The 26355-nt window shown below is 45.4% G+C and overlaps 2 protein-coding genes across 3 annotated transcripts; both read right to left on the bottom strand.

The window, feature by feature from the left end:
- Positions 1-14124: 14124 nt before the first annotated feature.
- On the bottom strand, positions 14125-18774 carry LOC112901663. Of its 2 annotated transcripts, XM_025970623.1 has the most exons (5): positions 18349-18774; positions 15085-15187; positions 14593-14757; positions 14363-14497; positions 14127-14223 (listed from the first exon to the last, which is right to left on the bottom strand). In XM_025970623.1, exons 1-4 carry the CDS (start codon positions 18618-18620, stop codon positions 14366-14368), a joined length of 672 nt encoding a protein of 223 aa, XP_025826408.1. In that variant the 5' UTR covers positions 18621-18774; the 3' UTR covers positions 14127-14223; positions 14363-14365. The 2 variants fall into 2 exon arrangements, with proteins under 2 accessions (XP_025826407.1, XP_025826408.1); XM_025970622.1 differs by having other exon boundaries at positions 14125-14497; positions 18349-18770.
- Positions 18775-23576: 4802 nt separating this feature from the next.
- LOC112900570 lies at positions 23577-25319 on the bottom strand. The gene is made up of 3 exons (XM_025969417.1): positions 25019-25319; positions 24481-24814; positions 23577-23964 (listed from the first exon to the last, which is right to left on the bottom strand). The coding sequence occupies exons 1-3, from the start codon at positions 25317-25319 to the stop codon at positions 23577-23579; spliced, it is 1023 nt and encodes a 340-aa protein (XP_025825202.1).
- Positions 25320-26355: the final 1036 nt, after the last annotated feature.

Here is a 26355-nt window from a genome sequence, read left to right as displayed (position 1 = left end):
AATACTATGGGTTTACTAAGTAAGTTCAACATGCATGGAAAGATGTGCATGTATGCGAGTTGACTTATTAGATATATAAGGTTGTTGTGGCTGACGTCAAGTTTGATACTTGATGAATGTGTCCATTTTGACTATAGTGGACACAGAAGTCTCATTATATGTCCCGTGGTTTTCAATCGTCACCTTAGTTTTTTTTCACACGTAAATTATTATTATGCATGTGGTAATTATTGCTTATATATATATGTTGGTCAAGAGATGGGTATGCCGCTTTCCACTTTTATCCTCGTGCTTCTTGAATGGCGTTCTGCGTAAATAATTTAGGAGAACAAATAAATTAGAGTGGCATGCCATTGTAATTAATTAGTGATCTAAAAAATATTATTAGATACTCACTTGCATCTTTAATTTATACGTGCTCTCCAACATGATGGCTAGTAATAAGTACGCAAGCTTGACTGGTATAAAACAGTTCATAGTAAGTAGCATTAATTAGCACTACTCTGAAAAATAGCATTTAAAATCAGGAACATGATAAGAAAAATCTGACATGGTGACACAAAAATTTCTTGCGTGACGAGTTCTGCAGAAACCCCCTCTCGGAGAATTATGGTGTGGGAGAAAAGTTGAAAGAGAGATCATTGAATGAATTGTGTATTGATGGGGGACTACTGTTCAGATATTTATACATGCTCAGGAGAACAAAGGGCCGAAGGGACACGTCCTTTCGGGATTGGCCCTTTCGTGATTAGTAACGGCTAATTATATCATTAATTACTAATTAATTGCAATAAAATATTCACTAATCTAATTTCTTCGAACACTCTCTGAATCAATTTCTTCTTGTGATCTTGTAAATAGTGGAATAACTCCTTGAAAATTTATAAATAATGGAATAACTCCTAGAAAAGTCTGCAGGAAAAATAAGGAGAAGTATGGGACGGAGGGCCCTTGCCATATGGCACTCGCCGTACCTGGATCCTGCCACCAAAACCCACAGACGCCATGCAGCTGCCATTGTGGCTTCCAATTTGAAGACACACAAGGAAATAAGACGCAGTTTTGGCTGGCAGATGACTTTTTTGGGCCACGATTCCGCTGACCCGTCTTTGCCCATTAATCCCACGACCACACCAGCTCTCTCCCACCCTTGCACTCCCTAATTCTGGCCGATGATGTGAATAATCGCCACTCGCGACGAAAACAAAGCATACGGGTGACGGCGGCCGGCCGGGGACGCCGCACGGAGGGGCAATGGCTTTTTAGGTCTTAACTTCGCCATACCATAACTTTTTTCTGTCCCCGCCACTATTTAAAACCCTTTTTGGGTTTTTCAGGTTGTTGGAAATTTTTGGGATATTTTTGTTTAAAAAGCATTTTTGGTATTTTTCCTAAATTTGTTTGAACCAAAAAATTATTTTCTAAAATAATAAAAATCTAAATCCAAATGGTACTACTTGGAGCCCCACCAAATCCGTTAGTTAACTTAATCCGTTCCTCCTCTCTTTCTGGCTGTCAACCCACCATCCCAATAGGCGGAGCCTAGGGTCATCCCCAATGGGAGACGATGTTGCCGGCCTGGAGTGACACATAGGAAAGAGAAACAATGAAAAGCATGGAGCTAGCAGCTATTGCACCGCTAGCTGATGGCGTGTTCGTCGAGAGAGCCTGACATCATGGCTCGTGTGGTAGATTGTTGGATGGATGGTCTTTCATACTATCTATAGTTAAAAGTTAGATTGAAGATTCCAAAAATTTTATCAATGAAAGAAGAAAGTCTTACCTTTTGGGCCTACTGTGAGGGACCACCTTATAATCAGCTTACCTGGTGAACCAGGAAGGCCACGTTGACGATCCAATATTGATACCAACATTACCATCTGCTTTTGGCTTAACCGGATTGTCCTGTCCACCATTGGATGGTGTGTTCTATTCACTTATAGTACCATAATTCTCCTGAAAGGAGAATAAGGCACATAAATGAGCTGTGGACTCAAAATTTATTGTTTGCATGTATGTCTAAATCTATGTTAAACAGATGGCATTACCTAATAAGTGCACTGCACATTGACAGCTTTCAGTAGAATTTGATAAAAAATTTGAAATGGATATAAACCTAGGGCTGTGGCGCGGCTTCTAAAATTGTCACCTGACGTAGTGAATCTGCAACACGGTTATTGGCATACTTGGCTTTCCTAGACCCCTGATGCTATTAGTGAAATGCATTATATATGTGCGCAACTGAAGTTCATATCACTTCTGTTATGATATAAATGGTGGATGGCTAACTTGTGTTTTATTCAAAAAAATCAGGGACTACATACTTTGCATTCTACATGAAAGCTTTTAAGTTCTGCTCTACATAAACGTAATTGTATTGATGTAGCATTGGAACGATTTGGGCTTCTAATCAGACACGACTGAAATACCTCCAACCACTACACCGCTGCTCCATTGGTTATCAACCAAGCACAACTCAATTGATTACGCCAAGAAAACTTTTCCCTGCAAGCGAATCGAAGAACACAAGCAAGAAAGTATAAACACGCAATCTGAAATTGTAGATGTAAAAGAATAGGTATGAGTAAAAGTATCAAGCTCTCAATCCGAAAGGACTAATCGACACACTCGAGGAGAACAAGAACAGTGGCCCTAGATCACAGTAAAATGACTTGTCACCACAGTTACAATGAATCAATCTCAGTTTCTCAATGGAAAACTAGAACTAAACAAAACCCAAATTTCTAAGGCAGCGGCTACTGAGTTTATAACAAAAAGGACGAGCTAGAGTTGGGGGCGACCAGGGGGGCGCCCACAACATGGGCTTAAGGCCCAACACGATACAAAGCCAACGTGGCCCAAAACTGGAGACACAGATATTATCATGGTCACACAGAATTATCCATGACGCTTCAGGGGCTTGGACCAGAACCAAATGAAAGGTTTCGTCTTCTTTCCAACGTATCAAAGAACACCTCGTTTCGATGTCGTATGAAGGAGATATCGCCATTTTCGTCCAAGATGGTCGGTTGATTCGGAACCAAACGCGAAGCCAAATTGGTGACGACTTGTAACTTGGAGAAGACCAAGGCTCGGGTGTATTCAGCGTGACAATATATTCATCATCCTCCTCTTCTTGAATTGGAGTCATCCTTGACTCCATCCCAACATCAAACTCCTACAACAGTTTAGTTACAGCAAGATGCAAGGTACAAGAGATAGGCTCATGGGTAAAACACACATTTTGACAAAGCATAGTATAGCAATGTGCATCATTATTAGCACATTGCACAGCAGCAACAGATGTGGATGCAAGAAAAGCATCTCTTTTTAATTTGATCTCATTGTGTGTAGGACTAGACGAATATAATGCAGGTGCAGGCTTAGAAATTTCATCAATCTCTTTATCATGGTTCCAACTATCCGCAGGAGATAAAGCAAGAAAAGTATTTTTCTCATCCTTATGCATGAAAGTATATGTATTAGTTCTACCATGGTGTAAAGCTTCCATATCGTATTCCCATAGCCGGCCTAACAAAAGCGAACATGATTGCATAGGTACAACATCAAAATCAGCACAGTCATGATATGAGCCAATGAAAAAATGCACTTGCACTGATCTAGTTACCTTTGTCTTACCATTGTTGTTGAACCATTATAGGTGGTAAGGTTTACTATGCGTACGTGTGGTCAAGCCAAGCTTCTTAACCAGATTTGAACTAACCAAGTTGTTGCAACTCCCACTATCAATTATAGTGCGGACACGGTAATTCTTGATGATGAGAAATATATCGAACAAATTATAGCGTTGTAGCTTGTCTGCTTCATGTCCCATCTATGTACTCAACACACGTTGCACAGCAATATTCTTGTGACCTGCCGTGGCAACCAATGGATCAAGGGCCTCACCCTCATCCTCCTTAGAGTTTGCAACAAGGTTAGTTGCAAGAGCCAAATCATCTTCAACATCACTAGCACTTATATATCCTCCATCATTGGTAGCAATGTTTGCACGATGACTCAGGCAATCCTTCATAACGTGTCCCATATGCCCTTGCAGCGGTGGCACATGATATTGGTGGAGCTGCTCGTTGTAGGCTGTTTTGCGGTTGGGACTACACAGTAGACAAATTACTCACCTCGGAAGCATGTGTAGTAGCAGGCGGTGTCGCTGGTGGCTTGGCAACATGAGCCTTGGGCTTGTCGAGGTCGAAACACTATGGAAAAGATCTTCCAGTGTTGGATCCGGGAGTCTATTGTTGTTGTCGTCATCCATGTACATCCCTTTCAGCTTTAAGAGCAAGATGATATAATTGGCTAAACTTGGTCCAATCTTTACAATCAAGAATATCCTATATATCACGATGGAAACAACCAAAAAATCTAGCACAAATATCCTAATCATCCTCATATATATTACAACGTGCTAAACCAATAATTAGCTCCTAATAATATTCCTCTACTCCTTTGTCACCCTGATTTAAACTTTGCAATTTTAAACGCAAGCCACATTGATAATAAGGAGGCACAAAACAAGATTTCATACGTCTTTTTAAATCATTTCATGTCTAAGGTATAGATTGGCATTGTTAGGAGCAATGCAAAGATTATTCCACCAAAATAGAGCAAAACCAGTAAACTTACTGGTAGCAAGTATAACTCTATACTCAGCATGAACTAAATTTTGAATTAAATTTTTTATTCAATAGCATGTTCCCAGTCTAAATAAGCCTCAGGATCAGCATTACTAACAAAGGGAATCATGGTAAACTTTGTTTTAGCAAAAGGATCATTATTACCATGATTGTGATTACCTCATACCACTACGATTACGCCAAGACGGTTCACATCGCGTGCACCATCATCAAAGTTAGGATCATCGTCATCGTCCTCCTCATGCACCTCACTATCAGGAGGTTGGCATTGTCAAGGGCCGCTCTGGGGAGGTCTTTGTTCAATATGTTCAATCCGGGTGACCATATTGTCAATGTTGCGCATCAACTCATCAAATTTCTCATTGATGTAGGTGTGTTGGTAATCAAGAAGCCTCGTAAGCTCATCCTTAAACATACACTTGTTGAAGTTCCAAGGGGACTCCACTTTCCTTGACATGGTTAGACGACAGCAAAAGACAACATGAAAGAATTATCCCTATCAAATAGCAACTACTAGGTGGTGGAGAAGGCGGAATGCAATATCTCAAGAGGCTTACCACCTCTTGCAAGTTTTCTTACCTAAGCCACAGGGCGGCATAATCTATTGTCAAGCTTGAGTTTAACAGTTGCAAGGTGAACCTGTACTGATGGAATTATATGTGTAGCTCCGGCAGGCACAATATGACTCAAGGAATAGCAATTATTGAAAACAAATTAGCAAAGTTCAATAAGTATCCAAAGTACTAGTCACTATTGATGGCTAAGATGTGTACCTAGACATAGCATAACAAGATGGATCAAAGGATGATGACAGAACTCAAAGAACAAGCAACCAGTAACTCGTGCAATTGTTTTTCTCTTTTTTCCTAATTTTTCCTCCGGTCGTTGTTTTTTTTGCAGCTTTTTTATTTTTTTAACTTTTCTCCAAACAGGATCACACGAGATGGAACTACAAAAATTTTCAGCTTAAACAGAGTTAGGATGTAGTCCACAGAAAATAAGGCAACTTCTCTGAAAAGCATGCATCATGTAACGTCCCGGGTTTACACCCAGAATGTTATTGTGCAAAAATTTGGACTTTCAAAAACTTTTCGTGTATGTACTATTGCTAGTTCCAAATGTCAAAAGTTCTCTCCAACTCGAAATTCTAGTAAATTGAACTTAACATTTTAAAATTAAGGACCATTAAGATGTTAGCGTGACTATTTGGAGTCTTTTTGGATTTAATTGCAATATATCTTGTTTAAAATTGTTGTTTGGATTTCATTTGAATGGTTTCTGAAAGTGCATCTAGGCCCCTAATTGATTTTGGTGATTCTTGACAATCACAATTTGGGATATGATGCTTTAATGAAGTTGTGAGCAGGAATAAAATGAAAGAATTGAGAAGAAGATGAAACGAAGGTCCCCAATTCAAATATGTATGGTGGTGGAGTTCACTGGTGATTTAATTCAAATTTTCATTTGAATTTGAGTATAGGACCACCGTACTATAAAGGGGGATGTTGTCGATTGATCCAGGTTGTCAAAGTGCTTCAATTTGAGATGAAATACTTTATTGAGAAAACCTTCCTTCCAAATTCATCTGGGACGGATGATCCGGCCCTAGGCCGGATGATCCGGCCTGCCAGCCAATGTCCTCTGCCCCAGGCCGGATGATCCGGTCTGCCTGGCTATTCCCCTTTGCCCTGGGTCGGATGATCCGGCCTATATGCCTAAAACCTTCTGTTGCCTGTCGGATGAACCGACCCGTGGCCGGATGATCCGGCCCTAGGAATTCTGGAGAGCTTTTCGTGCTTAAAGTGAGTGCTGGGTCGGATGATCCGACCATATGCCGGATGATCCGATACCCCTCAGAATACACATAACGGTCACTTGAGGAAGGTGGGGTATTTATACCCTCTCACCCCCCTCATTCATTGCTGCTACTTCCCACGACCAAACACCCCTCCACAGCATTGATTTCAACTCTCTCCTCCATCCAAGAGCTTGATTCTTGCAAAGATTCACCTAGGGATTGAGAGGAAGTGAGATTTGGGGTGTGGGAAGAGAGCACTTCGTGGGCTATCACTTGTTCATCTCAAGAAGCACTTGAAGCATCCTTTGATTCGTCGATTTGCGTTTGTTACTCTTGGAGCCCAGCTCCTAGACGGTTAGAGGTGCCGGGAAGCTCCCATTCCCTTGTGGTTTGAGCTCCTGGAAGTTTGTATTACCCATCTCTTTGTGAGATCAATAGTAAGTAACTCAATCCTCCTTTCTGGTTGATTGTGAGAGACTTGGGGCTAGTGACAGCCCGGCTCTTTGTGAGCATCTTAATGGAGACGTACCTCCTTTGTGGAGTAAACTTCGGATTAAATATTGTGTCTCCATTTACTTATTGTTGTTCATATCATTCTTGAGCTTGTTTTGACCCGATCTACTAGATAGGTGTAGATCTCGCATATTGGATACCTGCATAGGCTTTGCAATACCTTTTACCAACTTTGTATTCAAAGGGAATTGTCAAAAGTTAAGTATATTTTGAATTTAGTTGTTGGTCATTTTCTCCTGGCAGGAAGATCCGACCTTAGGCCAGATCATCCGACCCCCGAAAGATCCGACCTTGTGCCGGATCATCCGGCCGCTGACGTTTATCTGCCAAGTTTTTCAGGAAAATTTGAACAAGGCCTATTCACCCCCCCCTCTAGGCCTAGTGTTGGTCCTTTCAGTTTCCAATTTGTCTTGATCCAATTGAGTGGAATTTGAATTTGAATGGGCCATTCAAATTCAAATTCAAAAGCTAATCTTATAAACCCTCCTTGGCCGACAGCCCAAGCCAGCTCACCTCCCTTCTCCTCTTTTCCCGCGAGACACGGCCCGCTAGCGCACGGCCCAGCCCACCTCCCTATTTTCTTTTTCTCCGCACAGCACAGCCCATAAGCACCGCGGCCTAGCCCAGCCAGCCTCTCGTCGCGCCCCTTCACCTTCCGCCCGGGCAGCTGATACGCGGGACCCGCTTGTCAGCTTTCCCTTCCTTCTCTCACCGCGCCGCGCTCGCTCCACCCCGGCTCCGTTCGCTCCGTCCCGCGACAAGCGCCTAACCGCCGCGCCCCTTTCCCCTTTTGCCTGTGCCACGCTGCCCCCGCTCGCGTCACCGGCCTGCCTCGTGCCTCGCCTGTCCCCGCTCCACGACACGGGAGCGAAACCGCCACGCCTCCCATGTCGGCCACCGAGCCGTGCTGCACCGCCGTGATGCCGCCATGCGTCCTGGCACGAACGCCGAGATCCCCCGGCCGCAGCCGCACCCCAACCCTAGTGCCGCATATAAGAAGCCATAGCCGTGAAACCCTAGCCACCCCGTGCTTTTCCCCTTTCCGCCGTCGCCACACCAGAAGAGGAGAAGGGGGAGAAAGAGGAGGAGAAGGGGGAAAAGGAGGAGAAGAAGCATCGCGAGGAGGGGGACGACGCCGCCACGCCGGAGCACCTCCACCGGGCCTGCACCTGAACAACGACGTCAACGCAGCCGCGCGCCCTGCACGGCCCCGACCCACCTGCTCCAACCTGCAACCGCGCCAGGCCCTCGCCAGTGAGCCCACCGGTGAGCGCAACCGCCGCCCCTCTATCTCTTGCTGCCGGCGTGAGCCACGGGCCGTCGATGAGCCCTCCTTAGCCCGGCCTTAGGACCCCCTCTCCCATCCAGCCATCGTGCCGCTCTTGTGCAGGGACCCGTCGCACCGCTCATCGAGCCCGCAACCGCTGTCACCCTTCGCCGCCGCGTCGTGCCGCGGGCCCAGGATGCCGGAGCCCCGCGCACGGCACGGCCACACTGCGGCCCTGGGAAGCTAGGACCTGCGCGCGTGCGTGCGCACCCGCACCGCGAGGCCGAGCCGTGCCCCAGCCTCGCCGCGCAGCCGTTAGGCCGAGCTGCACCCCCACATTGTGCCGCACCACAACCCCCACCACGGCCTTGCCATGCGCGGTGACCACGCGATGCGACCGCGACGTCGCGTTCACGTCGCGGCCATGCCCCCTAGGGCATTCCCTCGAGCACGCCCGGGGCGCTTGCCACACACACACCGGCGCTCACACAAACACACGACCACCCAGAACCCGAGGCGCACCGGATCTGGCAGCCACACCAGAACAGGTAGGAGACCGACAAGTGGACCCCGCCTGTTGAGGGAAACGTGGGGCGCTGGCCCCTGGGCCTGTTTTGTCAGAGAGAGAGAGAGAGGGAGACAGTGGTGGGCTGTACACCGGCCTCTTGAGCCGCGCCGGCCTACATGCCTAGCCAGCCCAAGGACTGGGTCGGTCTGCTGAGCCGCAGGCCGAGCTGACCCATGAAGCCAAGCCGAGCCTGGTTGGGCCTTGAGCTGGCCCAACACCTTTGGGCCCAAGAACCAAACCGTACCCCTCTTCTTTTTCTTTTACCCGACCTGATGGGGGCCCCACCTGTCAGCCTCAGAGTGAGGCTGACCCGTGGGGCCCACTGACTCCTTGACCCGTTGACCGTTGACCGGTCAACATTGACCGGTCAACGCTGATGTCAGCAGGGCCCACTGCTGACGTCAGCAGGTACTGACCCCACCAGTGACGTCATGCTGATGTCAGCATACCACGTGGCACACTCCGGTGCTGCCACATGTCACTGCTGAGTGATTTTCTTTTTCGAAATTCTTATATTAATTTCAGAAATATGTTTTTCTTAGAAAATTCATAATAAATCGACCGGACCTCTGAAAATTATGAAACTAGCTTCATAATTCCTCTAAAATCATGAACTACCCGTTAGCGTAGATTTTGTGGTGATTGGGATCTTATTTGAAGAGTTTTGTGCATCTTTCACTTTGATCCTTGCCCTTACTCGTATTTACGAATAGGACCCGACTACGAGGAGTTGACCGACGGCCAGGACTACCCGGAAGCTCAGGAGGACTTTGAAGAGACGCTAGGTTCACGCCCATCTACGATCCGAATACCTAATAGGCATTGCTTGCTAGATATGCTATCGCTACTTGTGTAATTCTATCGAGATGAACCTGCATAGCCTATCTTATTTACCCGTACTCCTTGCAATCCTATCACACTTGTCTAATATATGAAATGCCTTGCTGTACCTTGAATGTGTATGTGTGGGAATGGATGGATAGTCTTGGTGTGAGTGGAGATACACTACTTAGGAGTTGGTGTTTAGGGCTTAGCCGGGAGTGGGCAAACTTAACTCGACCATGGATCGAGGGCTTGGGGTGTGTATCTTGGCACACCCTACGGAGTACCTGTGGCGGGTACAACTTTTTGGTTATGTGGTTGAGGTGTTGGGGGCACCCATCAAGGGTGCAGTTGCAGACCACCGTGGTGGAGACGCATGTGACGAAGATGCCCGCTTCGGCAGTTAAGGACCGGGTGAGAGTAACTATGACTTGTGGGAATATGTTAAGCGTGCACACCACTTACCCATTATGAGGTTGGGCTCGGTCCAGGGTTAGCAAGTGCAGTACCAAGCCGGTAGGAGGATCAAATATCGATGCAGGGGGAGGGGTGCGGACCTCACGTTCCCCGAGACGCATGGGAGGCTTCACAGTGCCGGGGCAACCTCTTGTGGGAGGATACGCCCAAGACCCGGGAAAGCCGGATGGTGCCATGGCTACTAGTCCTATTTTAGTAGACCGGTGTTTCATCTATTAGTCGGCTAATCTCCGACTGGTGTCGATTCGAGTGGGTCCAGGTGTACAACCCCTGCAGGGTGAAATCTATGCGTATAGCCACATCCTCGGTCATGGATATCCCTACTCTTCTGTTGCTCTTATTAGTTAGTGTTACTCATGGTTTCTACCTCTCTCTAGAATGACTTCCTGCCAGGGGGCAATTGAGATGCGAGGAGAGGGAGTCCTCGCATCGACTTGGCGGTTTGGAAGGTGTGCGTTGACCGGGAGTCTGGAATGCCGGAAGGGCCCGAGTCGGGGATGGAAGAGGAAATGAATACTTATGTAAGATGTTGCATGCATAGGAAACCCCAGCTTTACTCCTTGAACTTTGTTATACCTTTAGTATAGTTCATTATAAAGCTTGCATCCGAATAGTGACATGAACCTATCCCACACCTTGGGGATAGCCTGGTACGATGTAGGATCCAATCCGAAGTTCGACCACAACAACGACGGTTGGTACGACTGAAGCCCGTGCTACGCTCGAGTTGCCTGTGGAGGAGGTTCCCAAAAGATGAAGGACGGCCAGAGGCCTAGTTACCGCTTTACGTTTCCTGCTTGAATCGTTCTAGCCGAGAGGCTTGTAATCAATTCCGTACTACAAATCCTATGGATTTATATAATAATTAAACCCATTTTTGACCTTATGCGGAGTATGACTATGATATTATGCCTGGAATGAGTTCAGCGCTTGATCCAGGGACTATCACAATGATACAGGGAGTCGGATTCCTCGATTTGGAAATCCGGTTCGTTTCACATCAACTTTGGAGCTTGAGAAGTCCCACTTCTAGGGAGAATTTGGCACATTTGAGAATGGAAAATATGGTGAAGCCTGGGAAATCAATGTGCGAAAATTTAATTTCAGCCAATTTAAAAAAAATCACCTCAATCCAAGTTACGAGCGAAAAGTTTGCCTATTTTAAGAAAGGAGCTCTGAGTCAGAGTTTTTGGAAGGCACAACTAGGCATACAAGGTGGCGGCGGCTAGGGCAAAGAATCCCTACCTCCCAACACCGATCACGGCTGAGCAAAGCATGTCAGCAAGCAACCAACTACAAAGCTTCCCTGGTATATGCAGCAATAGGTATCGCTAGATGAATCAAGAAGGCTGCGATGCAAGGCGAAAGGCCCAAGGCAGCTTGCAATCTATCTAGGGCTTGCGCAGCGAGAAATCACACAAGGCGGCTTGCAGGGCAAGTCAATTAATGTGATAGCTCTACTTGTTGTATGGGTAAAGGTGGATGGGATAGTTGCAGAAACAAAACAGCAACGAGCGACTGAAATACGACAACAAACACACTAAACCAGCAACAAAACTCAACCACAGGCACAAACTCAACAAAGCAAATCTGAAACAAAATTGCAAAGGCTAAAAAGTGCATGTGTTTTTGGGCATTTTGTGGACTCTAGGGAACACAAACGAAATGAGTCTAAAGGGGACACAATAATATACCTCACAGGCAACCTGGAATCCTTATACCACTTGATGTAGCACTAGCCCGATCTATCATTAGGTATGAGTAATTCGATTGGTGGAGAACTCAACGTGGACGATTTGCTTCTAATTGGACACAATTCAAATCCCTGCAAGCACTACACCACTGCTCCGTTGGTTATCAACCAAGTACAAATCGATTGACCTCGCCAAGAAGGTTTTTCCCTGCAAGCGAATCGAAAAACACAAGCAATCAAAAAACACAAGCAAGAAAGAAAGTATAAGCATGCAATCTCAAATTGCAGATGTAAAAGAATAGATCTGAGTAAAAGTTTCAAGCTCTCAATTCGAAAGGACTAATCGACATAGTCGAGAAGAACAAGAATAGAGGCCCCGGATCACAGTAAAAGGACTTGTCGCCACAGTTACAATCAATCAATCTCAATTTCTTAATGGAAAACTAGAACTAAAAAAAACCTAAATTTCTACAGTAACAGCTACTAAGTTTATAACAAAAGGGATGGGCTAGGGTTGGGGGAGACCAGGGGGCGCCCACAACATGGGCTTAAGGTCCGACACGGTACAAGGCCAACTTTCCCCAAAACAGGTGACACAGCATATTATCGTGGTCACACAGAATGATCCATGATGCTTCTAGATCGAAGACCAGCCAGATGAAAGGTTTCGTCATCTTCTTTCCAACTCATCAAACAACACCTCATTTTGATGTTGTATGAAAGAGATATCACCGTCACCGTCCAGGGTGATGGGCTAATTCTAAACCGAACGCGAAGACCAAGTTGGTGACGACACGTAACTTTGAGAAGACCAAGGCTCGGGTGTATCCAGCATGGTGATATCCTCATCATGTATCTTTCTATAATATGTACATTCAAATCTATTTAATAGTTATCTTCAGCATAAGCACTATTAAGATATGACCATCCCCAACACCTCATCACTTTCGGTTGAACTCAAACCGGCGGGGATAGACTTTCACCGCCGGTTCATGTGTAGTAGCCGTTGGAACATGTATCATGTGCTCACACCGTCGCACACATTATGTGCTGCTTGGGTAGCATGCATCGATCATGCTCCTAATTTCAGTTGAAAGTCCTGTAGTATGCATCACTAAGAGGAAGGAAGAATCAATCTCAGGATCATTTGGAGTATCAACTAAAGGGACTATTGCAGTTTTGCCACCCTATATGGTAGAGTCACTGCACATTGACAGCTTTCCAAAGCTCTCCTTGTGTATGGAACTCAATTAATCCCTGAGAGCACGCGTTGAAGACTATTAAATTATGCTCAACTAGCGTCACTACGGCCGCAACAGGAGACACAATGAAAAAACACCCCATCCAATGCAACGCACATTCAGAATAAAATGAATTTTCCAATTACATTACCGAGCAACCCATTCAAGAAAATCTTTAGAGACTAATATTGACCTTGAGTGAACCCAATCATAGCGGAGCATGCAATTACGCAAAGACTCAGAATTTTGAGGAAAAGAAGATAAACGAATCGCAATGCCTCATGACATAGTTACCACCTGTGGTTCCAGACCTTCTGCAAGGCAGGCCCCGTGGTCGCTAGAACTTCTGCCGCCGTTAGTGCCAAGGATGCAAGAAGCTCTTCCGTTGTTTCACATTTGGGATCTCAGGATTTCCTTTTGCTTGTTCACTGGGCGGCGTGGGGGAGGCGGCGCAACCATGAGCCCGCCCACATGTCCGCAGGCGCCGGTCCACGCGGCCCCGTGGACTTCGCGCGCATCAGCGAGCACTGGTCCGCGGGGCCTGGGGAGGTCGCGCTTGCCTGAGAGCATTGGGGTCGTGAACTTGCTCGTCCGCCGGGGATGGGTCGGGAGGGTGCGCGCCGGGAAGGCCGGCATGGAGGAGATGGCCGCATGGGCCGGGGAGGCCAGAGTTGTTGGGGGAGGAGGGGATGCGGCGGGGGCGATATTGAGGGTGAGGACTCGTAGGAGGCGAGGGCAACGGTGACGACAACATCTCGGGTTCGATTTGCAGCACCGGCTCAGAGGAGGAGGAGGTGACGGCGACGGCTCGTAGGAGGTGCGATGACATCGAGGGCAAGGGTGAACGTGGGGTTGAGGGCAAGGGTGACAGCTCGGGCGGGTTACGACGCGGAGGAGGCATGTGCGTGGGCGACAAATCGGGGGAGGGAACCAACAAACGCACAGATTAGGGTTGCTTCGGTGGACAGTTGAGGTTGCTGCACAGCAGAACGACCATGGGATTGGGGTCAATGTCGCACCAAAGTTTTTTCTCCCAATTAGTCTTTTCAGCTGTAAAGATATAAATGCACCAGTGTACTTTCCATGCACATCTTGCTGAACATCAAGCTATTATATTCCCATTACTTATTCCACTTGTATTTAGTTCAGCTCGACGTTTTTGAACAAGCCAGATGGAGAAACTCATTAGGGCCCGTTCGTTTACATGGAAACAGGTGCCTGGAACTGTTCTAGCTGGAATGGCAGGTTTATTTATAGTAGCAATGATCAGCTGGATTAGTTCCGAGGCAGGAACGGCCCGGAATGGAGGTAACCGAACGGGGCCTTAGTCATTACATCTTGCCAACCAATGGATCCAGGATGGATATCCAATACTTGTACTCGAGAGGTGAACCCGAATAGCTGAGTGGTATGCCATTCACAAAGAAGTAGGGTGTCCCAGCCACACCTCGTGCACAACCGTTCTATAAAAGAAAGGAAGTGAAAAAAAAGTTTTCACAGGGCAAATAACATGCATAAATTAAGAATACACTATCACAGCCAGAATAACGGTTGTCACCTTGAAAGATATCCTTGCAGCTTGATCAGATTGTGAATCGTTGAAGCCTGCTTTATATGCGGACAAATTGCTTTCGCCAATGATGGACACGACAAGGTTTTTGGTTATTTCGTCAACTACGGTAGCTCTTGATTTCGTGTAGGTCGGCTGGTTATAATAACCTTCCTGAAAGTTGATTTAATTATATGATGCTATTAATTTGGACAAGGATTGTCAGGAAACTTATAATAATGTAAAATCATGTTCAGTATATATGTTTTGAACTTAAATAGGCTACAGTACTTCCTCTTGTATAAACTTTGAGATAGAAGCTCGATCATGTGATGATTCTATAACTTAGTATATATGTTCATCGTTTTTCAGATTTGAAAACTGGAATCCAGTATATGTTTTGGGACTATAGTCAAGTTTACTTTAAAACACTATATTTATTAATTATGTGTCGATTCGAATATGTCACTACATATGCATCAACTACTGGAGAGACAAAACCTGGTATTTGAAGAATTTCTCGAGCAGCGGGTACACGAACAATGGATTTAGCTTGTTCACTGTATGAATTGACCGGCAAGCAATGAAGGCATAGCTGTGGTAGCTGCACAGTTCGCAGAATAAATTGTTATTGAACCAGTTAAGGGGATATTAAAATTTTAATGCAACATCTATTTTGCATTTTGTTACTTGTTCATATATATTAGCACTTGCATGTAAGATCATCTTCAGTAGTCCTTAAAAAAACTTTCCTCGTAAACCAAGTTTATGGGGACGTTCCGATAACACTTTCATGGTTATTGAATTGGAAGAGATGTTTTTATTTTTAACACCTACATATATACTGAAAGCTGCAATCCGCTGTTCCTAGGAAGACTCAAATAACCAGCGAACTTATCGAATATAGTATGTTGCTTTGCTACATTATTTTTTATAAGCGAAGATCCCAATGCAGTACCACAACACTTTTGGCAAAACAATCACGAAATTTGGAAATACAGTTCTAAAATAGTTTTTTTCATAAACCATGGTCCTACAGTAGTAAATCTGAAAAACATATTGTGTCTGTTGTGAAATTTACCCTTCTTGCATTTTAGGAAATATTGAGAGAGACAATATAATATGGTAATAACGTCAAATTATTTGTGGAGACAACAATACTGATATTGTCTTTTCAAATAAAGTAATACTGATATTTTTACTTAGAGATGAGCAGGCCCAAAAAATATTGCATGTCTTTTGTTCGTGCTACCTAGCATCTTGGTCTCTTTGAACAGATTATAATCTGTTATCCTATTTGTTTCCTACTAGTGTTCTACATCTGTTGTATACCGTGGGATTCACTACTACAGCACCCCTCGTCACCACCGGTTCAAAATGGGGATCGCCGCCGGTTCAGGCGTCCGTTGGATTTAAATCGACGATGATAGCCCGAGCCATCACCGCCGGGTGCAGAATCAACGCCGGGTGCAGAACCGGCAGTGATGGCCTTTCAAAAATATGAAAAAATGGATGCCGGCTGCCCCATGCTGCCCGCTCGCGTCGCGACGCCCGCTCGCTCACTCCGCTCAGCTCGCCCGACGCTCCGCTCGGGCCGTGCCCCGCCGCACCGGCCGCTCGCCCCGTCCCGCCTGCTTGCGCTACCCACACAGCACGCCGGCCTCTGCGGCTCCGCACGCGCCACGCGCCCACCGCCACCAGCTGATGCTGCGGCCGCGCCACGCCGCCCCTGCCCATGGCTTGAAGCGATGGGGGCTCGAGGCGGTGGGGGTGGCGTCTCCCCTTGCACGCGACCTGCAGGTCCCTTGAATTCGGATGTGGCAGCAAGGGCGAGGAATAGACCGAGAGTAGGAGGGAGCAGATCATGAAGAAGGGAGGGGAGGGGAGGGGAGGCGCCGCGGCGCCCCTCCGCCCGCACCGCCGCGGAGAGGAGGGGGAGGGGAAGGGCGGGGGAAGGGAGGGAGCGGCGGAGGGGGGAGGAGAGGTAGCGGGCGGAGGGGGGAGGAGGTGGGAAGCCGGCGGCGGAGAGGAGGTGGGAAGCCGATGGAGGAGAGGGGAGGAGGAGGTGACGGTGGGGAAGGGGATCCCGTGGGGAGGATGAGGGGGGAAGGGAGAGGATAAGATTGGAGAATATAAAATGAGAAGAAGAGAAACGAGATAATAAGGATAATGTTGGTATCACCATCTGGTCATAACGATATCTATGATCCAGCGGTGATACGTATTAATTATCACCGTATTAATGCCGGTTCGTATTAAATTCTGCGGTGATGCGTACTATCACCGCCAGGTCTCTTTGGAATCGGTAATGGTGGGGTTTGGAAAGCTCTACACGTGATTCGTTAAATGAAAAAGCGAGAAAAGTATTCGCATCAGGTAGAACTGGAAATGAAATTTATATAAACAAAGTACGATAACTTTTGTTCGGTGAAACGTGAGCTTTCTCTTCTTCTAGACAATAATAAAGTATGGTCTTCTCGCCTTTTCTTTTGCCTAAAGACTCTAGGTTGGGCCTCGTGAATTGACATATACCAAGCCCAAAGCACTTCGTGTAATGGGTCATTTATTATTTTCCTGTCTTATCATCAGGACGGTTCACTTTCTAACTGCCAAGCTCTTTGTTGCTTGATAAGTTTGGTGGATAACATTCCTTTTCCTTTCAAAAATATACTTTTTCTTCACTCATATAATAAATTCATGTAGGAAGGTTTGTACAGTTCAATAAATTCAAGGTCAATCTAAACACAACGAAAAATGCTAATGTTCAATCCAATTAATTTAAGCCCAAGTCCATCCGAGAGCTCAATAATTAATATTCAACATCTCGGCGGCAGCGCCCGCAGCTCCGCCCAGCGGAAAATCAAAGCGCAGCGAAACCGCCAGCCCAACATAATTACTCCCACGTATTTAAAGGCGTAACTGCAGGCAAAACCATAGTGTGTAAAAAGATGCAGTGCTTTTTATGGTCCTAGACCTCTCGTTTTGGATAGACTACTGAAATGATTTAAACTCTCGAGAATCGTACCATAAATAGCTCACAGTTGTAAAGGCAACCACGGATTTTCCTCCCTGATTATATCCCAATTAACTGCCATCTTCTCTCTCCCTCATCCCCAGAGGCTCTTGCGAACTGGCACGGTATCAGGTATGCTCACGTAGAAACCACATCTGATTCACCTGAACATGCACCAGTTTTTTAGTTTCACGAAATCAGTAGCACTAATGCGCAGGCTCAACTGATTCTTCCGCGTGGATTCGCAGAGTATGTTGAACTCTTAAAGATCTATGCGGTGCCCCAATTTCTCAGGTTTATCGGGCATTGCACGATGAAACTCCCTCACGCCAGTAAACGAGTAGAGGCGAAAAGTGGGATCTACTTTCCGAGCAGGGATAGCTATCTCTAGCAAAAGATAGTGACTATTAATTTTTCTCTTTTGCTTTTGCTTTTTCTTGCGAGAGACTTACCTTTTCTAAGTATGTAAGGATAAAACTTACAAGAATTAGGATGATATATTTCAATAAAATATCGTTATCAAACTCATGAAACAAACCTACTGATATATCTAAATATTTTAGTGGTCATTGAAGTTTTGAAACTGCGACTGCGTACTGTCTAAGAAATTCTATTTCAAGTATGTACAATACGAATGAATATCAAAACAAACGTGCATAAGTAAATTTTTGATAAAGAAAATAAAAGCAAGAAGGAACGGACTTTCTAAAAGAACAGGAACGAACGACAGAACAGGATTAAGTTGCACTCACGGAAGCGGGAAGAGGTGCACGACAACAGACACGCGAGAGCCGTAGTGCTCGACGGCCTTCTTGAGCGCCGGCCACGCATCGCGGCTGTCGGGGCAGACCGGGTCGAAGAACGCCTCTACCACCACCGTCTCGCCCCACGCCGGCGGCTTCCCGCCGTACACGAACCCGTCTGTCCTCGCCGGTACCGGGAGCTGCGCGCGGCAGCCCACCAAGCACGCACAGCACCCGATGATCGCCAGGAGCGGAAGAGAGACACGCCGGCTGGCCTCCATCTCTCACACACTCACACAGTCACTCTCTGGGGCGTGCTACTTATTGGCCTCTTGTGCGTCAATTTGCTCAAGTATAGCACCTCTGCACATAAAAAGCTTGTATGCTTAGAACCAGCTGAATGATTGCAGGATCAGACACTGAATGATTGCACCTGAGTTGCGCATACACTTCGCCCGAAAGCCAGAAAGTGTAGTGGGTGCTGACGGCTACCACTCAACGACTTCATGGGCACAGGGTGACATTCCGGTAGCTGGAGAAGGTGCCGGTATTGGCCGGCCCAGCCAGTGACATCACAAGGATGTTGAGATTACGTCATAGTCATGCCGAAATATAGTATGCATGAATTTCGTTTGACACCCCATGGGATTCTTTTCAATTTCTTGTTCCAGATGGGTCCCGATAGCGTTTGCGAGTTTGGTAGCTAGCTGAAGTTTGGTGAAATACTATAAAAACATGGGGCGCGGCGTTGCCGCGCCATCTGTAAGCTACCCAATGGTGATTTTGTTTGGGATTTCATTATTATTTGAATTTGATGGAGAAATAGTCGTAACTTTAGGTACGGTAGCTACTGCTTATGGTAACTAATGAACCGCTTCACTAGTACAGAATGAAATGGGCTTTAGTCCCGATTCACAACCTATTTTAGTCCTGGTGGTAGCAAACGGGACTAAATAGCGTGCAACAATATTAAAAAAATAACTGAAAAGCGCCACCACCCGTAATCTCTAGAATTTGAACCCAAGACATCTTACTTATTGTGTATAGCGCCTCCTTACTAACCTACCTACACATTGTATATGACTCTAGATGGAATGCTTTCTGTGTAAACTAACCTGCAGAGGACCCTCTAGTCCCGTTGGAGCCAACCGGGACTAAAGGATACTTTAGTTCAGGTTTGGAGCCACCAACCAGGACTAAAGGATCATCCTTTAGTCTCGGATGTGTTACCAGCAGGAACTTAGACAAGTCTAGACTTTTAGTCCCAGTTAGTCATACCAACTGGGACTCATGATGGATCTTTTGTTCCGGTTGGTGGCTCCAATCGGGACCAAAGGTCCCTTCCGGTCCCTAACTTTTGGATCCGGAACTAATACCAGCATTAATCCCGGATCCAATAGCAGCCGGAACTAATGTTAAAGATGAAAGGTCTGTTGTATACTGGAGCTTCCGAGGAGGACGCACGACAGCAGCAAGCCTCACGGAAAAAATAAATGTTTGCTTTGCTTGTGAAACAAAACTGAACTCCTAGATTTAGCAAAACGAAAGGAAAACTGGCAGTGGTTTCACCTTAAGAATGTCCCAAACTTGCCATGCGTTTCACTTATCCGCATGATATCAACGGGAAACAAAGGCCATATGAAAGAAAGTTTTTGAATGAACATAAAAGTATACTTCTCAAAGATAACAAACACAAAATGTTCATACATGGCTAGCATCATTATCTTAACAGATTTACTCCTCATTAATCGATGGAGGAATTGTTTTGCGTCAATCGACGCTGTCGACGGCCGGATCGGTGATGGACGAAGGTGATCGTCTCCTGTGTAATTAGTTAACCGGGCCCGCCACAATCATGCGCGTGTACCCGCTTAGCTATTATTAGGCCCGCACTGAGCCCGGTTTAGTGTTATCGGGTCCACACTGTGCGCACCCGTTAATGGTTGTCAATATCCGTTTACCTATTTGGGGGCTTTTATGTGGTACGTGCATACAGCTTGGTTCTCTAACCAAGTTGCAACACTATTCTTTATCGGACGAAGTTCCGTTTGCGGGTTTAGTTGTACATGGGCTGGTTTTCGCAGGGGCATGTAATTAAAATTAAGAAACCAGATATTAAATAATTATTTTTTCTGGGGCCAACTGGTGCACACGATGAAATACGCGTTGAAGCATTAAAGGCTGCCCCATGACAAAGCCAGCGAGATAGAGAAGAGGTGTTCATATGAAACATGGGTCCAATCAGGGGCGGACGGACCCAGGATTTGGGATACGGATATTCAAAAATTTTAAATGGTGAAATTTTCTTATAATCTAGAGTACATATTGGTAGCACATAATTGAGACGGATGATATAAAATTCCTCATGATGAAATTATTTGACATATGAATAATAGATATACTAAATGATAAATATTTCTAAGTACAACATCTAAAATAAATACAGGATAAAATCATAACACTGAAAATGATATTAATAATATGCTTACAAATTACAAGACAACTTTCCAATCCATCATAGCAATCCCTAGAATTTGAACCCAAGACATCTTACTTATCGTGTATAGCGCCTCCTTATCAACCCACCTACACATCGTATATGATTCTAGATGGAATGCTTTCTCAATAAACTAACCTGCAGAGGACCCTCCAGTCCCGGTTGGAGCCAACCGGGACTAAATGATCTTTTAGTTTGGGTTTGGAGCCACCAACTAAGACTAAAGGATCACCCTAAAGGATCACCCTTTAGTCTCGGATGTGTTACCAACCGGAACTTAAGGTATAGACTTTTAGTCCCCGTTGGTCACACCAACTGGGACTAATGATGGACCTTTTGTTCTATTTGGTGGCTCCAACCGGAACTAAAAATCCCTTCCGGTCCCTAACTTTTGGACCCGGGACTAATGCCATCATTAATCCCGGGTCCAATAGCAGCCGGGACTAATGCTAAAGATGAAAGGTCTGTTCTACACTGGAGCTTCCGAGGAGGACGCAGACAGCAGCAAGCCTCACGAAAAAAATAAATGTTTGCTTTGCTTGTGAAACAAAACTGAACTCTTAGATTTAGCAAAACGAAACGGAAAACTGGCAGTGGTTTCACCTTAAGAATGTCCCAAACTTGCCATGCGTTTCACTTATCTGCATGATATCAACCGGAAACAAAGGCCATATGAAAGGAAGTTTTTGAATGAACATAAAAGTATACTTCTCAAAGATAACAAACACAAAATGTTCATACATGGCTAGCATCATTATCTTAACAGATTTACTCCTCATTAATCGATGGAGGAATTGTTTTTCGTCAATCGACGCTGTCTACCGAACAAAATGCCTCACAAGCAATCACACAAGCAATCTACCGAACATCTAGTGAGCGCCTGAGCAGGAGGTGGAGAAGGAAAGCTCGGCCCGGTTTGGCTGCAGTGGCGGCGGCGCGCGTGAGGTGGTGTGGCGCGCGGTGGAGTGCAGGCGCCGGCGGCTGGTCGCGGTGAGGTGGAGCACGGGTGGCGCGGCAACGAGAACAGAGGCGTGGGTGTGTGGTGGCGGCGCGCTCATAGAGTGGTGCTGACAGAGTGGACCCGCAACTTTCAGATATACCAGTTGAACCGACGCTCGAGAACCCATGCGTCGGTGCAACCATCGGTTAGATGTTAACTAATTTGATAAGATTTGAACCGTCGACTCGGTGCAAAGGTCGGTGGAACGGAAGCAGTAGCAAAACAATATCGATCGGTTGCACTGACGTCCCAAATTATATACTGACAGGTTAAAAGTATGGAATGGAAGTTTTAGGAAAGAATTTCAATAGCACCGGTTAAACCGACACTTAAACCGATGCAGCGTCAGTTTAACCGATGTACTGAAATTGCACTGCTGAACTACATACTCTACTTATGGTCCAAATTTCAAAGAACCAAAGGCATAAACACTCAATTTAGACCATTTTCGAGAGACAACCTCACCCCTCAAGCACTCATATATTATAGTTGCTCAAAAGCTTTACATAACATAGGCAATGAGAACCAAGCGAGAATAAACACAAGATCCAAGGTATGTATGAGCCATATGCCTACGAATTTAGAAATTGAAACTTTAAGTTTGCTAGGGCATGACTCAATAGGCATGAAAGCGCAACATTGACCTTATCACTCGTGTTGAGTTGACATATCAAATTTAGCATGAATATCATTCTCTAAGGGCGATTTGCTCCTTTGTGATGCTACTAACACGATGCAATGCTGTGCAAGACAAGAAGGTAAACATGAATGCAAGCTATAAGACAAGCAAAATGCATTGCATAAAATAAATCTATCTTGTCAAGTTTGGACCCTTGTCAAGCTTCCTCATGGTGAACCCAACAACATGCCATGAGCGAAACAAGGGACCACCGGCTCATGCAAGACCCATGTTCATCACTATCTTGAAAGGTTTGAGAAGCCCCTAACACATGTACAAATGAGATGTAATTACATGACAAAGCAATTACATGATGTTAGAATCATCTAGAACACTAAGCTCACTTCGCAACCTACAAAAGATGCTCTCATCTAATGGTTTTGTGAAGATATCCGCCAATTGATCTTCGAAACGAACACCACAAAGTGATATATCATTTCTTGCCACATGATCTCTTAGAAAGTGATGGTGAATATCTATATGCCTCGTGCGAGAGTGTTGAACCGGGTTGTTAGCAATTTTTACGGCACTCTCGTTATCACAAAGGAGCGGGATCCTATCTAACTTCACACCATAGTCCAAGAGGCTTCGCTTCATATAGAGGATTTGAGCACAACAAGCTCCGACGGCAATGTATTCCGCCTCCGCGGTTGACAAGGCCACGGAATTTTGTTTCTTTGAGGACCAAGAGACCAAGGAACGCCCTAGCAAGTGGCACCCACCCAAGGTACTCTTGCGATCCACACGATATCCGGCAAAGTCCGAATCCGAGTATCCCAAGAGAGTAAAACTAGCACCTTTGGGGTACCACAAGCCTATGCTAGGTGTATGTTTGAGGTATCTAAGGATCCGTTTCACGGCACTAAGGTGAGATTCCTTAGGGTTAGCTTGAAAACGAGCGCACATACATATGGTAAACATGATATCAGGCCTAGATGCGGTAAGGTAAAGAAGCAACCCAATCATAGAATGATAAAGCTTTTGGTCCACCGGTTTACCTCCCTTATCAAAGTTGAGATGACCATTGGTTGGCATTGGAGTCTTGATCGGCTTGCAATCATTCATCTTGAATTTTTGAGGATGTCCCTCGTGTACTTCTCTTGATGGATGAATGTCCCTTCCTTCAATTGCTTGACTTGAAAGCTGAGGAAGAAGTTGAGCTCACCGATCATGGACATCTCGAATTCCTTAGCCATTATATCTCCAAATTCCTTGCACAAGGAGGGTTTAGTTGAACCAAATATGATATCATCAACATAGATTTGACATACGAAGAGCTCATCGTTGATGATTCTTGTGAAAAGAGTCGTATCCACCCTCTCGATCTTGAAGCCCTTCTCAAGTAGGAAGTCCCGAAGGTGTTCATACCAATCCCGAGGTGCTTGCTTGAGCCCGTAGAGCGTCTTGTTCAAGCTATAAACATGATTAGGATATCTAGGGTCTTCAAACCTGGGAGGTTGTTCAACAAACACCAACTCGTTAATGAAGCTATTTAAGAATGCACTCTTCACATCCATTTGAAAGAGTTTCATGTTATGATGTGAAGCGTACGCTAAAAGGATACGGATGGCTTCAAGTCTTGCGACGGGGGTGAATGTTTCACCAAAGTCCAACGCTTCAACTTGTGCGAAGCCCTTAGACACAAGTCTTGCCTTGTTACGAACCACCACACCATGTTCATCTTGCTTGTTGCGAAAGACCCACTTGGTGCCAATGATGTTCTTGTCTTGAGGATGTTCTTCAAGAACCCAAACTTCATTGCAAGTGAAGTTGTTGAGTTCTTCTTGCATGGCCATCACCCAATCTGGGTTCTCAAGAGCTTCATCTATATGTGTGGGTTCCAAGCAAGAAACAAACGAGCAATGTTCACAAAAAGAGGCATATTGACGTCTACGAGTTCTTACTCCACCGGAAGGGTCACCCATAACCAAGTCAATGGGGTGGTTCCGAGTTTTCCTTGTTTGCCTTTCTTGTGGTAGAGGTGACGTAGCTTGCGGTGGATGAACATCTTCGGCTTGAGCTTGAGCTTGTTGAAATGTGATGTGAGTGTCATGTAATGGAAGTTGTTCTTCATCTTGATCACGTTGGGCATCTTGTGGAGGATGTGAAGCACCATCTTCTTCATCGGATGACTCATAGTGTATATGAGAATGTGTTGGAGTAGTTTCTTCAACCTTGGGGTCATCCTTGGAAGAGGCTTCAACTTGAATAGGTGGTATGGGAAGCTCTTCGTCCTCCTCCTTTGGCTTGATCTGCCCAATGGCCATCTTCTTCATTACATCACGGAGTGGTTCATCACCTACATCATCACAAGTGAAACCCTCCTCTTGGGAGCCATTAGTTTCATCAAACTCCACGTCACATGTTTCTTCAACCATGAGAGTACAATTATTGAATACTCTATATGCCTTGGAATTAGAAGAGTAACCAACAAAAATACCAACATCACAATGACTTTAAAACTTCCCTAGGTGCTTCCTTTACTTAAAGATGTAGCACTTACAACTGAAGACCCAGAAGTAGGAGATGTTGGGCTTACTCCCAATGAGAAGCTCATAGGGTGTCTTCTTCAAGAAGTGGTGGAGATACACCGGGTTGGATGCATGGCATACGGTGTTGATGGCCTCCGCCCAAAACCTTTGAGATGTGCCATAGTCATCCAACATGGCTCTTGCAAGGGTGATCAAGGTCTTATTCTTCCTCTCCACCACTCCATTTTGTTGAGAAGTGTAAGTTGATGAAAACTCATGCTTGATGCCGAAGTCGTCACAAAAGTCTTCAACTTGAGTGTTCTTGAACTCCATGCCATTATCACTTCATAACTTCACAACACTTGACCCAAACTCATTTTGGGCTTGCTTGACGAAGGTCTTGAAGATCCCCACCGTCTTGCCCTTGTCCTCTAGAAAGAAAGTCCAAGCATATCTAGAGTAATCATCAATAATGACAAGACAATAGAGATTTCTACCAAGACTCTTGTAGGTGGTTGGCACGAAGAGATCCATGTGAAGAAGCTCCTATGGTCTTCATGTTGACAAGTAGGCCTTCATGGGATGTGAAGTTGCAAATTGCTTCCCGGCTTGGCAAGCACTACACAATTTGTCCTTCTCGAACTTCACATCCTTCACACCAACCACCATTCCTCGTTTGAATGCCTTCTTGAGTTGGCTCATTCCAATATGAGCAATGTGGCAATGCCAAAGCCAACCCAATGACATCTTGATGAAGAGTCACGTTGCCAAGCTTGCTTCATTAGAAGAGAAGTCAACAAGGTAGATGTTACCATGTTGAAACCCTTTTAAAATAAGGCTCTTGTCCTCCTTGCTTGTCACAACAACATCCCTCTCACTAAAGGTGCAAGTTAGTCCCAAATCACAAAGTTGTGCAATAGAAAGCAAGTTAAAGCTAATGGATTCTACAAACAAGACATTAGAAATAGAGAGATCCTTGGTTATGGACACCTTACCCAAACCTACCACTTTTCCTTTAGAGTTATCACCAAAGGTGCCGTGTTCATGATCGCCCACATCTTCATCTAGTGAGGTCAACATCTTTACATAGCCAGTCATATGTTGTGCACATCCGCTAACAAGCATCCAATGCTTTCCACCGGCTTTGTAGTTTACCTACACACAAATGAATCATTTTTGAGGTTTGGGAACCCAAGCAAGTTTGGGTCCGTTTACATGAGTTGCTAAACTTTGGGAACCCATATTTGGCGTGGAAGCTTTCTCTTCTCTTGGGTACCAATGAAATTTGCCACCACCTTGCCACTCTTGAGCTTACTCAACAAGAAATGATGGTTATCGAATTGAGATTTATTAGGAGGCAAGGTGGGAA

Source organism: Panicum hallii, chromosome 7 (assembly GCF_002211085.1).
Source record: "Panicum hallii strain FIL2 chromosome 7, PHallii_v3.1, whole genome shotgun sequence".
Classification (NCBI taxonomy): domain Eukaryota; kingdom Viridiplantae; phylum Streptophyta; class Magnoliopsida; order Poales; family Poaceae; genus Panicum; species Panicum hallii.
This window is presented reverse-complemented; position numbering and strand designations above follow the sequence as displayed.